The 15200-nt window shown below is 41.5% G+C and overlaps 1 protein-coding gene across 1 annotated transcript in view; it reads left to right on the forward strand.

Annotated features, from left to right (window-relative positions):
* XRCC5 (X-ray repair cross complementing 5) overlaps positions 1 to 15200 on the forward strand; it is a 484719-nt gene that overhangs the window by 94210 nt on the left and 375309 nt on the right. The window contains exons 4-5 of the mRNA XM_053698104.1: positions 11653 to 11836; positions 12555 to 12603. Of these exons, the coding sequence (XP_053554079.1) occupies positions 11653 to 11836; positions 12555 to 12603 (233 nt within the window). The remainder of the gene's footprint in view (positions 1 to 11652; positions 11837 to 12554; positions 12604 to 15200) is intronic.

Consider the following 15200-nt stretch of genomic DNA (forward strand, 5'->3'; position numbering starts at 1 on the left):
CTAAAGTACCTTTAAGATAGTATGACCAATTGGCTTATGAGGATGTCACGGCCAGCTTATAATTAATATAAAACATATGTATACTTTTTTAAATTAAAGGGACAGTAAAGTCAAAATTAAATGGATTGGATAGATCATGCAATTTTAAACAGCATTCCAATTTACTTATATTATCAATTTGCGTAATCCTCTTGATATGTTTTGTTAAAGAGAAATCCTAGGTGAGTTTAAGAGCATGCACGTTTCTTTAGTCATCTGGCAGTAGTGTTTGCAACAATGTTTATAGAAAGTTAGAGCCTAGGAGTATGCACGTGCCTTTAGCACTCTATGGCAGCAGTGTTTGCTGTTAATAAACGTTGCTGCCAGATGTCTAAAAAAGTGCACGCTTCTTAGCTCACCTAATATCACTCTTTAGCAAAGCATAGCAAGAGAACAAAGCAAAATTGATAATAGAAGTAAATTGAAAAGTTGTTTAAAATTTCATGCTGTATTTAAATCGCCAAAGTTTAATTTTTACTTTACTATTCCTTTAACATTATAGTGTTTGCTTATTTCTCCAACATTGGTGTGTCCGGTCCACGGCGTCATCCTTACTTGTGGGATATTCTCTTTCCCAACAGGAAATGGCAAAGAGTCCCAGCAAAGCTGGTCACATGATCCCTCCTAGGCTCCGCCCACCCCAGTCATTCTCTTTGCCGTTGCACAGGCAACATCTCCACGGAGATGGTTAAGAGTTTTTTGGTGTTTAAATGTAGTTTTATTCTTCTATCAAGTGTTTGTTATTTTAAAATAGTGCTGGTATGTACTATTTACTCTGAAACAGAAAAGGATGAAGATTTCTGTTTGTAAGAGGAAGATGATTTTAGCAGACAGTAACTAAAATCGATTGCTGTTTCCACACAGGACTGTTGAGATGAAGTAACTTCAGTTGGGGGAAACAGTTAGCAGACTTTTCTGCTTAAGGTATGACTAGCCATATTTCTAACAAGACCATGTAATGCTGGAAGGCTGTCATTTCCCCTCATGGGGACCGGTAAGCCATTTTCTTAGTCAAATATAAAAGAATAAAGGGCTTAAAAAAGGGCTTAAAAACTGGTAGACATTTTTATGGGCTAAAACGATTGCTTTATTGGGGCATATTATGCAGATTCTAGCTAATAATTGGCATTATAATCTTGGGGAACGTTTAAAAAACGGCAGGCACTGTGTTGGACACCTTTTTTAGTCTGGGGGCCTTTCTAGTTATAGACTGAGCCTCATTTTCGCGCCATTACTGCGCAGTTGTTTTTGGAGAGCAAGGCATGCAGATGCATGTGTGAGGATCTAAGAATCACTAAAAAAGCTTCTAGAAGGCGTCATTTGGTATCGTATTCCCCTCTGGGCTTGGTTGGGTCTCAGCAAAGCATATAGCTGGGACTGTATAGGGGTTAAATTTGAAAACGGCTCCGGTTCCGTTAATTTAAGGGTTAAAGCTCTGAAATTTGGTGTGCAATACTTTTAATGCTTTAAGACACAGTGGTGAAATTTTGAACAATTCCTTCATACTTTTTCACATATTCAGTAATAAAGTGTTTTCAGTTTGAAATTTAAAGTGACAGTAACGGTTTTATTTTAAAACGTTTTTTGTGCTTTGTTGACAAGTTTAAGCCTGTTTAACATGTCTGTACCATCAGATAAGCTATGTTCTATATGTATGAAAGCCAATGTGTCTCCCCATTTAAATTTATGTGATAATTGTGCCATAGTGTCCAAACAAAGTAAGGACAGTAATGCCACAGATAATGATATTGCCCAAGATGATTCCTCAAATGAGGGGAGTAAACATGATACTACATCATCCCCTACTGTGTCTACACCAGTTATGCCCACACAGGAGGCCCCTAGTACATCTAGTGCGCCAATACTTATTACCATGCAACAATTAACGGCTGTAATGGATAACTCCATAGCAAATCTTTTATCCAAAATGCCTACTTATCAGAGAAAGCGCGATTGAAGAGCAAGAGGACGCTGATGATAACTGTTCTGACATACCCTCACACCAATCTGAAGGGGCCATGAGGGAGGTTTTGTCTGATGGAGAAATCTCAGATTCAGGAAAAATTTCTCATCAAGCTGAACCTGATGTTGTGACATTTAAATTTAAATTAGAACATCTCCGCGCACTGCTTAAAGTGAATGTAAATTTTGATGCTAAAGTGCCCGGTTTTTAAAACTTTGATTAAAAACAGGGGCACTTTAATTCATCAATATTTTCATTTCACTCCTGTTGTGAAAATAAACTTACTTTTTAATCTTCACAGCAGCTCCAGCTTCCTCCACCTGTTTCAAAGCCTCTTCCTGGGTCTAAAATGAGGTATCTGGCTTCCTCCAATCACAGCAGTGAATCAGACACTGAATCCCCCGGGGGGGAATCTGTGATTGGAGGATGACCTATCAATCATTTCTGACATCAGAAATGGCTTGTGAGACCGGAGGAAGCAGCAGCTGCTGTGAAGTTTAAAAGGTAAGTTTTTTGTCACAACAGGAGTGAAATGTAAATTTTGATGAATTAAAGTGCCCCTGTTTTTAATCAAAGTTTTAAAAACCGGGTACTTAAACATCAAAATTTACATTCACTTTAAGGAGGTGTTATCTACTCTGGATGATTGTGACAATTTGGTCATTCCAGAGAAATTATGTAAGATGGACAAGTTCCTAGAGGTTCCGGTGCCCCCTGACGCTTTTCCTATACCCAAGCGGGTGGCGGACATAGTAAATAAAGAGTGGGAAAGGCCCGGCATACCTTTTGTTCCCCCCCTATATTTAAGAAATTATTTCCTATAGTCGACCCCAGAAAGGACTTATGGCAGACAGTCCCCAAGGTCGAGGGGGCGGTTTCTACTCTAAACAAACGCACTACTATTCCTATCGAAGATAGTTGTGCTTTCAAAGATCCTATGGATAAGAAATTAGAGGGTTTGCTTAAAAAGATTTTTGTACAGCAAGGTTACCTTCTACAACCAATTTCATGCATTGTTCCTGTCACTACGGCAGCGTGTTTCTGGTTCGAGGAACTAGAAAAGTCGCTCAGTAAAGAATCTTCGTATGAGGAGGTTATGGACAGAGTTCAAGCACTTAAATTGGCTAACTCTTTTGTTTTAGATGCCGCTTTGCAATTAGCTAGATTAGCGGCGAAAAATTCAGGGTTTGCTATCGTGGAGCGCAGAGCGCTTTGGCTAAAGTCTTGGTCAGCGGATGTGTCTTCCAAGACAAAATTGCTTAACATTCCTTTCAAAGGTAAAACATTATTTGGACCTGATTTGAAAGAGATTATTTCAGACATCACTGGGGGAAAGGGCCACGCCCTCCCACAGGATAGGTCTTTTAAGGCTAAAAATAAGCCTAATTTTCGTCCCTTTCGCAGAAACGGACCAGCCTCTAATTCTGTATCCTCTAAGCAAGAGGGTAATACTTCACAACCCAAACCAGCCTGGAAACCAATGCAAGGCTGGAACAAGGGTAAGCAGGCCAAGAAGCCTACCACTGCTACCAAAACAGCATGAAGGGATAGCCCCCGATCCGGGACAGGATCTAGTGGGGGGCAGACTTTCTCTCTTTGCTCAGGCTTGGGCAAGAGATGTTCAGGATCCTTGGGCGCTAGAAATAGTTTCTCAAGGTTATCTCCTGGAATTCAAGGAACTACCTCCAAGGGGAAGGTTCCACAGGTCTCAATTATCTTCAAACCAAATAAAGAGACAGGCATTCTTACATTGTGTAGAAGACCTGTTAAATATGGGAGTGATACATCCAGTTCCAATAAGAGAACAAGGAATGGGATTTTATTCCAATCTGTTCATAGTTCCCAAAAAAGAGGGAATATTCAGACCAATTTTGGATCTAAAGATCCTAAACAAATTTCTCAGGGTACCATCGTTCAAAATGGAAACTATTCGAACAATCCTACCTACTATCCAGGAAAATCAATTTATGACTACCGTGGATTTAAAGGATGCGTACCTACATATTCCTATCCACAAGGAACATCATCAGTTCCTAAGGTTCGCTTTTCTGGACAATCATTACCAGTTTGTGGCACTTCCATTCGGTTTAGCCACTGCTCCAAGGATTTTCACAAAGGTACTAGGGTCCCTTCTAGCGGTTCTAAGACCAAGGGGCATTGCAGTAGTACCTTACTTGGACGACATCCTGATTCAAGCGTCGTCCCTGTCAAAAGCAAAGGCTCATACGGACATCGTCCTAGCCTTTCTCAGATCTCACGGATGGAAGGTGAACAAAGAAAAAAGTTCTCTGTCCCCGTCAACAAGAGTTCCCTTCTTGGGAACAATAATAGATTCCTTAGAAATGAGGATTTTTCTGACAGAGGTCAGAAAATCAAAACTTCTAAGCTCTTGTCAAGTACTTCATTCTGTTCCTCGTCCTTCCATAGCGCAGTGCATGGAAGTAATAGGATTGATGGTTGCAACAATGGACATAGTTCCTTTTGCACGAATTCATCTAAGACCATTACAACTGTGCATGCTCAGACAGTGGAATGGGGATTATACAGACTTGTCTCCGACGATTCAAGTAGATCAAAAGACCAGAGATTCACTCCGTTGGTGGCTGACCCTGGACAATCTGTCACAGGGAATGAGCTTCCGCAGACCAGAGTGGGTCATTGTCACGACCGACGCCAGCCTAGTGGGCTGGGGCGCGGTCTGGGAATCCCTGAAAGCTCAGGGTCTATGGTCTCGGGAAGAGTCTCTTCTCCCGATAAACATTCTGGAACTGAGAGCGATATTCAATGCTCTCAGAGCTTGGCCTCAACTAGCAAAGGCCAAACTCATAAGGTTTCAGTCAGACAACATGACGACCGTTGCATATATCAATCATCAGGGGGGAACAAGGAGTTCCCTGGCGATGAAAGAAGTGACCAAGATAATTCAATGGGCGGAGGATCACTCCTGCCACTTGTCTGCGATCCACATCCCAGGAGTGGAAAATTGGGAAGCAGATTTTCTGAGTCGTCAGACATTCCATCCGGGGGAGTGGGAACTCCATCCGGAAATCTTTGCCCAAATAACTCAATTATGGGGCATTCCAGACATGGATCTGATGGCGTCTCGTCAGAACTTCAAGGTTCCTTGCTACGGGTCCAGATCCAGGGATCCCAAGGCGACTCTAGTAGATGCACTAGTAGCACCTTGGACCTTCAACCTAGCTTATGTATTCCCACCGTTTCCTCTCATCCCCAGGCTGGTAGCCAGGATCAATCAGGAGAGGGCCTCGGTGATCTTGATAGCTCTTGCGTGGCCACGCAGGACTTGGTATGCAGAACTGGTGAATATGTCATCGGCTCCACCATGGAAGCTACCTTTGAGACAGGACCTTCTTGTTCAGGGTCCATTCGAACATCCGAATCTGGTTTCCCTCCAACTGACGGCTTGGAGATTGAACGCTTGATTTTATCAAAGCGTGGGTTTTCAGATTCTGTAATAGATACTCTGATTCAGGCTAGAAAGCCTGTAACTAGAAAAATTTACCATAAAATATGGAAAAAATATATCTGTTGGTGTGAATCTAAAGGATTCCCATGGAACAAGATAAAAATTCCTAAGATTCTATCCTTTCTACAAGAAGGTTTGGAGAAAGGATTATCTGCAAGTTCTCTAAAGGGACAGATCTCTGCTTTATCTGTTTTACTTCACAAAAGACTGGCAGCCGTGCCGATGTTCAAGCATTTGTTCAGGCTCTGGTTAGGATCAAGCCTGTTTACAGACCTTTGACTCCTCCCTGGAGTCTAAATCTAGTTCTTTCAGTTCTTCAAGGGGTTCCGTTTGAACCTTTACATTCCATAGATATTAAGTTACTATCTTGGAAAGTTTTGTTTTTAGTTGCAATTTCTTCTGCTAGAAGAGTTTCAGAGTTATCTGCTCTGCAGTGTTCTCCGCCCTATCTGGTGTTCCATGCAGATAAGGTGGTTTTGCGTACTAAGCCTGGTTTTCTTCCGAAAGTTGTTTCCAACAAAAATATTAACCAGGAGATAGTTGTACCTTCTTTGTGTCCGAATCCAGTTTCAAAGAAGGAACGTTTGTTACACAATTTGGACGTAGTCCGTGCTCTAAAATTCTATTTAGAGGCTACTAAAGATTTCAGACAAACATCTTCCTTGTTTGTTGTTTATTCTGGTAAAAGGAGAGGTCAAAAAGCGACTTCTACCTCTCTTTCCTTTTGGCTTAAAAGCATTATCCGATAGCTGATGTTAGACGTTATTGTTATATAGTCAGAATACGTTTCTGTGGTATCTGACGAAGTTTTTTCTAATGCTGTTTGAATTGAACTAATTCCTATCTGCGAAATGACATAATCAAACCTTAACTGTACAGGTGTTTGAAATTTTGTACAACTGACTTTGCAATGTAAGCATGTTTATGCCCTGTATTTTTCACATTTCGCTAATAAAGCTTTATTTTGAAAAAAAAAAAAAAAAAAAAAAAAAAAGCATTATCCGATTGGCTTATGAGACTGCCGGACGGCAGCCTCCTGAAAGAATCACAGCTCACTCCACTAGGGCTGTGGCTTCCACATGGGCCTTCAAGAACGAGGCTTCTGTTGACCAGATATGTAAGGCAGCGACTTGGTCTTCACTGCACACTTTTGCCAAATTTTACAAATTTGATACTTTTGCTTCTTCGGAGGCTATTTTTGGGAGAAAGGTTTTGCAAGCTGTGGTGCCTTCCGTTTAGGTGACCTGATTTGCTCCCTCCCTTCATCCGTGTCCTAAAGCTTTGGTATTGGTTACCACAAGTAAGGATGACGCCGTGGACCGGACACACCAATGTTGGAGAAAACAGAATTTATGCTTACCTGATAAATTACTTTCTCCAACGGTGTGTCCGGTCCACGGCCCGCCCTGGTTTTTTTAATCAGGTCTGATGAATTATTTTCTCTAACTACAGTCACTACGGTATCATATGGTTTCTCCTATATATATTTCCTCCTGTCTGTCGGTCGAATGACTGGGGTGGGCGGAGCCTAGGAGGGATCATGTGACCAGCTTTGCTGGGACTCTTTGCCATTTCCTGTTGGGGAAGAGAATATCCCACAAGTAAGGATGACGCCGTGGACCGGACACACCGTTGGAGAAAGTAATTTATCAGGTAAGCATAAATTCTGTTTTATGTCTTTATGTTTTATAGAGGCCCTTGTATTAGCTGCCTCTGATGATCACTAATGCTGTGATTAAGTTTGCTCCTTATGATTTTTATGGTAATTTCAGTAATTCTATGTTTTCAAGCGATTATTTGTAAATTCCATCATATTGATTGGAAGAGAGAAAACTCTTGTGTATTGTTAGTCCATTAAAGAGGTGTATCACTACTTTCTGGGAAACTTGCTGCAATGTTATTTTGTCATCTGAATCACTAACACTGTGACTCTTATAAAAACACATATACATTCCAGTGGGACTTTTGTCATGGTAACAAACAGCCTTTAATAGCTGTTTATACTGACAGCTCGGAACATTTTAACGTGTTCTAATATTATATAATTTCCAGCTATCCAAAGCACAAATTAATTGCATAATCTTAAAGGGACACTGAACCCACTTTTTTTCTTTCATGACTCGGATAGAGCATGCAATTTTACGCAACTTTCTAATTCGCTCCTATTAGTTTTTCTTCGTTCTCTTGATAGTTGTTGTTACGGTTGCCTCCAGGCTGGCTGGAAGTTGGACCGTAGAAAAGGATGCTCCTAGCGCTCACCAAAGAATCATCAGCACCATAGTCAGCAATCCCTGTAGTGATATTAGCTGAAGCTGTCCCCTACAAACATGAGTCAAAGCTGCAAGTTAGAGGGACAGAAAATAGGTCTGATGTGCTGGAGCACACAGCCTCCTTTTTATTGAGGTTACATGCAAACAGGACACTCTCAGGGGGAGGCATAAAATCCCCCATCACACATTTGATATTAGATAGAGACACTCCCTTTGACAGGCCACAACATTTACTTCAGCAGATAACATTACACACAATAAAACAATGCAGTCCACCTTATCAATACTAGTCTGATTAGACAATGGGAAAGTTGATCACTAAACCTAATTAGAGCTAATCCCAGCAGACTTGTATTTAGAATAGGTTTCTTGAAGCTGAACAAAATTTAACTCTTAATGGCACACAATGAAACTGAACCAAGTGGGAGAAAGCCAGGGACAAGTCATTTCACAGGTCTGGGGACATAGTCTTAAAGGGGCATTGTTCATTAAAGTCACAATATGTCCCCAGATGGTTCTTAAAGGGCCACACACACCCAACAAAAGTCAATATGTCCTCAGGGGCACAATCTTCCAGGGGCCATAGTCATGTGGAAGGAGGCTGGCAAATAGGCTTCTCCAAAATCCAGGGAAGCAGGGCAATTTTTCATTTAAAGGGCCAGTTACAAACAGCAGTTTGTAACATATCTCCCCTTTTGGAGGGAGACTAACCAGGCACCTGACCTTCTGCCGGTCAGTGCCCAAGTTAGTCTCGCAACCCACCCACAAATAATCGCTAGCAGCAAAGTAGCCCCCCCACAATACGTAGTACTGGCCTGTAAGTTCCAGGTTGCAGGATGAAAGTGCAGCATCCTCGGCCTTCCTGGCGCAGCTGGGCAAATAGCTGATGGTACTTGTGGGGCAGAGGCCAGCGGCACTCTGCCCTGGTGCCAGCGCTTCTGCTGGGGTGAGGGGTTTGCAGGCCAGTCCTGTAACAAGGGGGTCTGTAGGGCAGAGGCCAGCAGCGCTCTGTTCTGATGCCAGCTCTTCTGCTGGGGGAATTGGGGCATAGTCCTGCCCGGTGGCAAAGGGAACGTGGGGGTCAGTGGGGGTTAACATCTCCACTGTTAACCCTGGGCCCAAGTTAGGAGTTAGCTGGGGAGGGGGAGATTGGCTTACCTCCTCCTCCTGATACTCCGGTGGCCGTTGGGAAGGGAGGTCGATGCTCTCCGCTTCCTGTGGAACATGCTGCGGCTGGGGAGAGAGACCGGTTGTCTCCTCTCCCTGGAAGGCACACTCCGGCTGGGGAGGGAGGTCGATGATCTCCCCTCCCTGTAGCTGGGTCTGTCGCTGGGGATCTGGGCCACCTGCCCAGCATCCCTGTAGGGCCGGTAGAGAGACTGCGGTCCCATCTCCACCTGCCTGCTGGGGGTCCTCCCAGGACCAGTCTATGAGGCCTGCTGCCTCTGGTATCTCTGGCTGGGGAAGGGGACTGGTTGTCTCTTCCCTCTGCACGGTATACTGCCGCTGGGGAGGGAGGTCGCTGCTCTCCTCTCCCTGTGGAACATGCTGCGGCTGGGGAGAGAGACCAGGTGTCCATACCCTCAAACTCCACAGTTGGCGCTCAAAGGCTCGTGCTGCTTCGTTCTCAGTAGCCAATTCCCGGATGAGGCGACTGACTACCTCCTGCGCAGGGTCTGGACCATATCGGACTAGCCGCCTCTTTACCTCTGGAACGAAATCCGCGCCCTCATAGCGACGGATCAGGTTGAGGTGCTCTTCACAGGGTTCTGACCAGTATCTTGTCAGCTCCATGCTGCTGTAGGTAGGGACGCTGTGCAGTGGCTAGCGTTGCCCTCAATAACTTTCCTACGATACCAGTGCTGTTGTGGTGCTGCTCCTTGCGCTAGGACGCTAATCCCACCGCTGCCGCCAAATGTTACGGTTGCCTCCAGGCTGGCTGGAAGTTGGACCGTAGAAAAGGATGCTCCTAGCGCTCACCAAAGAATCATCAGCACCATAGTCAGCAATCCCTGTAGTGATATTAGCTGAAGCTGTCCCCTACAAACATGAGTCAAAGCTGCAAGTTAGAGGGACAGAAAATAGGTCTGATGTGCTGGAGCACACAGCCTCCTTTTTATTGAGGTTACATGCAAACAGGACACTCTCAGGGGGAGGCATAAAATCCCCCATCACACATTTGATATTAGATAGAGACACTCCCTTTGACAGGCCACAACATTTACTTCAGCAGATAACATTACACACAATAAAACAATGCAGTCCACCTTATCAATACTAGTCTGATTAGACAATGGGAAAGTTGATCACTAAACCTAATTAGAGCTAATCCAAGCAGACTTGTATTTAGAATAGGTTTCTTGAAGCTGAACAAAATTTAACTCTTAATGGCACACAATGAAACTGAACCAAGTGGGAGAAAGCCAGGGACAAGTCATTTCACAGGTCTGGGGACATAGTCTTAAAGGGGCATTGTTCATTAAAGTCACAATATGTCCCCAGATGGTTCTTAAAGGGCCACACACACCCAACAAAAGTCAATATGTCCTCAGGGGCACAATCTTCCAGGGGCCATAGTCATGTGGAAGGAGGCTGGCAAATAGGCTTCTCCAAAATCCAGGGAAGCAGGGCAATTTTTCATTTAAAGGGCCAGTTACAAACAGCAGTTTGTAACAGTTGTATTTGAAAAAGCAGGAATGTAAGCTTGCGAGCCAGCCTATCTTTGGTTCAGCACCTGTGTAGCGCTTGCTGATTGGTGGCTAAATGCAGACACCAATCAGCAAGCGCTGTCCAGAGCGCTTAACCAAAAAATGTGCCCGGCTTGTAAGGTTACATTCCTGCTTTTTTAATTAAAGATAGCAAGAGAATGAAGAAAAATTGATAATAGGAGTAAATTAGAAAGTTGCTTAAAATTGCCTGAATCATGAAATAAATTTCTTTTGGGTTTAGTATCTTTTTTAAATAAATGTTTTTAATGATAATTTGTGCAATTTAAATTGAAGATTTTTAATATTGGCTTATTTAAGATTAATATTGGCTAAAATTCTAGCCGTGTGGTCACTAAAACCAGCTGGGTGACGCACCTCAGGCACAGCTCCTAACCTGTATCCGTAGCTTGTTAAATGGAACCCAAAGTTCTGAGGTCAGAGAGATGGGTTGAAAAAAACAATGTTAGGAATCCTTAGAAAAACAGGACCAAAATCAGATAAATGCAGATACAAATGCAGTGTTCTCCCCAGTATGTTATTTTTTAATGCCTGTTGAATATCATTTATGAATTACAATTTTTTTTAAATTATAGAATATTAATCTGCCCCATCCTGCTTCTTGATAATGCCACCTGGCTTTCAAAATTTCTTTGGAGAACACTAGATATCAAGTCATAGCAAAACTAACTAATCTGCCCATTAACTGTCTAATTATATTTAAAGAAATTCAAGTTTGGTTCACTAGTTTGTTTTTTCACTTAATCAATGTAGATCATGTAACAAATCACTGGTGAATATGACGCACTACACAGGGTCTGACATCTTCCTGTAAATATGATGGTAACTTGTCAGATTTAAGTTTTATATTGCTCACACTATAGAGGAGTATATTCCAGCGCATTATGCTTAATATTTCTGGGCTTATCTTTTGTTCCACTTAAAGAATAGGGATGAGCCCAGAAATGTGTAGATTGGAATATCCCTCTATACATTGTGATTGACAGCTCCTCAGTATTAAAATCTGCTGACAAAATGTGATCCATCACAAATAGGGAACATAATTTGCTTTGTATTTTATGAACAAGGTTTAGCTGCGGTAATTTATTCATTTTGTATAATATATTTTAAGAGATAAGACATGCAGTACTACACCTTTAATATAGTAACATTCTTTTCTCTCTTTAGGTTTTCGCAGAGAGCAAGGATGAGACCGCTGTAGTTCTTTTTGGCACAGAAGGCACTAAAAATGCCCTCGCAGATGGGGATCAGTATCAGAACATCACAGTACAACGGCACCTGATGCTTCCAGACTTTGAGCTTTTAGAGGAAATTGAAAGCGTTCTAGAGCCAGGCTCTCAGCAGGCAGACTGTATCCTTGTTGTAAGCTTTGGGGTATTGGCGTGTAAGGTAGTCGTGTGATTAAATCATGACTGTGACTGATGTGAAGAAAGTGTTATTATTACGTTGGCAGAGTTATTGATAGGCTGTGTTACTGTTAGATAACAATATATTAAGCAGGTAAAAATTGCTGCCTTGGCATAAAGAATCAGAACAGCTATGGATCAAAATACACTTCAGAAAGACACAAATAAAGTATTGTGTGTTTCGGTAAAATATATTTTTTTGTGTTATTTTTTTTTTGCCTTTTAGTTTGCCTCACTTACTTTATCTCCCCCCACCCCCTTGAAATCTGAATGTATTAAGAGGAAACCATCATCCTTTTAGAAGATCTAAATGGATATAAAAATAGAAATCTTTTTTTTTTTTTTTTTTTTACAGATATTAAAATTCCGTGCTGTAAGTAAAAGCACGGCACACATTAATTGAATCAGAATGTCACAATGGTGACATTAGAAACCATGGCTTTATGAGTAGTGCTGTTAAAGCTCTGTAACATTTTTAAGACATTATTTTTCATGTTGACAGTTGAATATTAACATTATGGTTAAAGAAGTCTTGTAATAGGCATTTTTATTATTACAATTGTGTTTTTAATCAGGCTTTTTAGAATTGGGTTAGTCACATCTTTTGTATGTCACACAAACCACAATAATCTATTTCACATTTATTGCTCTTAACGTCTGTAGTCCTGGATGCTCTTATTGTTTGCATGGACATACTTCAAAAAGAGACTTTGTAAGTAATTGGTGTTTTCAGAAATACAAATATGAACTCCTTTTTATTGTATTAATATTCTGGCTTTCTTGGTACCGACTTCAAAATTAAATTTCATTATTGAAAATGACCTTAAGATTTTAGAAAACTTTCCAATTTACTACTTTTGTCAGACCCCTTTCTTCTGGTATCCTTTGTTGAATGAGTGCTATATGAAAGTGCTTTTGTAACAATATTATACATAATACAAGTGCAATGTTCCTTAGCCTACTTCAATATATATAAAACAATACTAAGACTGTATAATGGCAAACTAGTTTATTAATAAATCCAAACTAGAGCACATTGTGGCTATAACAAGAGCTAAATCTCCTACATCTATCTGTCACATTTCCTGCTGATTTAATCAGCGCTTGTTCAGAGATACACTATATGGCCAAAAGTATGTGGACACATAAAATCCAACACATAGCCATGAACTCTTCATAGATACACATTGGCAGTACAATGGGTCATGCTGAAGAGCTAAGTAACTTTAAACGTGACACAGTCAAAGGATGTCACCTTTGTAATAAATCAGTTTGTGAAATTTCTCCCCTATTAGATCTGCCCTGGTCAACTGTAAGTTTTATTATTGTAAAGTGGAAGTGTCTAGGATGGACAACAACTCATTGAGTAAAATTTGCCTATAATCTGTTGCATTAGTTACTACAGAGTTCCAAACTGTGTCTGGAAGCAACATCAGCACAAGAACGTCTGGAGCTTCATGAAATTGGGTTTTTCTCTTGTAGCCTGATGGAAGAGTCTAGGTGTACAAATATATTTCTCCAACATTGGTGTGTCCGGTCCACGGCGTCATCCTTACTTGTGGGAATATCTCTTCCCCAACAGGAAATGGCAAAGAGTCCCAGCAAAGCTGGCCATATAGTCCCTCCTAGGCTCCGCCCACCCCAGTCATTCTCTTTGCCGTTGCACAGGCAACATCTCCACGGAGATGGTTAAGAGTATGTGGTGTTTAGTTGTAGTTTTTTTATTCTACTATCAAGAGTTTGTTATTTTAAAATAGTGCTGGTATGTACTATTTACTCTGAAACAGAAAAAGATGAAGATTTCTGTTTGTGAGAGGAAGATGATTTTAGCAGACAGTAACTAAAATCGTTTGCTGTTTCCACATAGGACTGTTGAGATGAAGTAACTTCAGTTGGGGGAAACAGTTAGCAGACTTTTCTGCTTAAGGTATGACTAGCCATATTTCTAACAAGACTGTGTAATGCTGGAAGGCTGTCATTTCCCCTCATGGGGACCGGTAAGCCATTTTCTTAGTCTCAAACAGAATAAAGGGCTTAATATGGGCTATAAAACTGGTAGACACTTTTATGGGCTAAATCGATTGCTTTATTTGGACATTTTATACATGTTTATGCTGATAATTCACACTTATAAACTTGGGGAACGCTTTTTAACGTCAGGCACTATGTTAGACACCTTTTCCAGTCAGGAAGGGCCTTCCCAGTTGTAGGCTGAGCCTCATTTTCGCGCCATTACTGCGCAGTTGTTTTTGAGTGCAAGACATGCAGATGCATGTGTGAGGACCTGAGAGTAGTTGGAAAAGTTCCTAGAAGGCGTCATTTGGTATCGTATTCCCCTCTGGGCTTTGTAAAGTCACAGCAAAGGCTGTAGCTGGGACTATATAGGGGTTAAATCTGTAACCGGCTCCGGTTTCGTTATTTTAAGGGTTAAAGCTCTGAAAATTGGTGTGCAATACTTTTAATGCTTTAAGACACTGTGGTGAAATTTTGGTAAATTTTGAAGAATTCCTTCATATATTTTCACATATTCAGTAATAAAGTGTGCTCTGTTTTGAAATTTAAAGAGACAGTAACGGTTTTGTTTTAAAACGGTTTTTGTGCTTTATTGACAAGTTTAAGCCTGTTTAACATGTCTGTGCCTTCAGATAAGCTATGTTCTATATGTATGAAAGCCAATGTGTCTCCCCCTTCAAAATTGTGTGATAATTGTGCCATAGCGTCCAAACAAAGTAAGGACAGTACTGCCACAAATAATGAAATTGCCCAAGATGATTCCTCAAGTGAAGGGAGTAGACATGGTTCTACATCATCTCCTTCTGTGTCTACGCCAGTTTTGCCCACGCAGGAGGCCCCTAGTACTTCTAGCGCGCCAATGCTTATTACCATGCAACAATTGACGGCTGTAATGGATAACTCCATAGCAAATATTTTATCCAAAATGCCTGCATATCAGAGAAAACGCGATTGCTCTGTTTTAAACACTGAAGAGCAGGAGGGCGCTGATGATAATTGTTCTGTCATACCCTCACACCAATCTGAAGGGGCCATGAGGGAGGTTTTGTCAGATGGGGAAATTTCAGATTCAGAAAAAAATTTCTCAACAGTCTGAACCTGATGTTGTGACATTTAAATTTAAATTAGAACATCTCCGCGCACTGCTTAAGGAGGTGTTATCTACTCTGGATGATTGTGACAACTTGGTCATTCCAGAAAAATTATGCAAGATGGACAAGTTCCTAGAGGTTCCGGTGCACCCTGACGCTTTTCCTATACCCAAGCGGGTGGCGGACATAGTGAATAAGGAGTGGG

Source organism: Bombina bombina, chromosome 1 (assembly GCF_027579735.1).
Source record: "Bombina bombina isolate aBomBom1 chromosome 1, aBomBom1.pri, whole genome shotgun sequence".
NCBI lineage: Eukaryota > Metazoa > Chordata > Amphibia > Anura > Bombinatoridae > Bombina > Bombina bombina.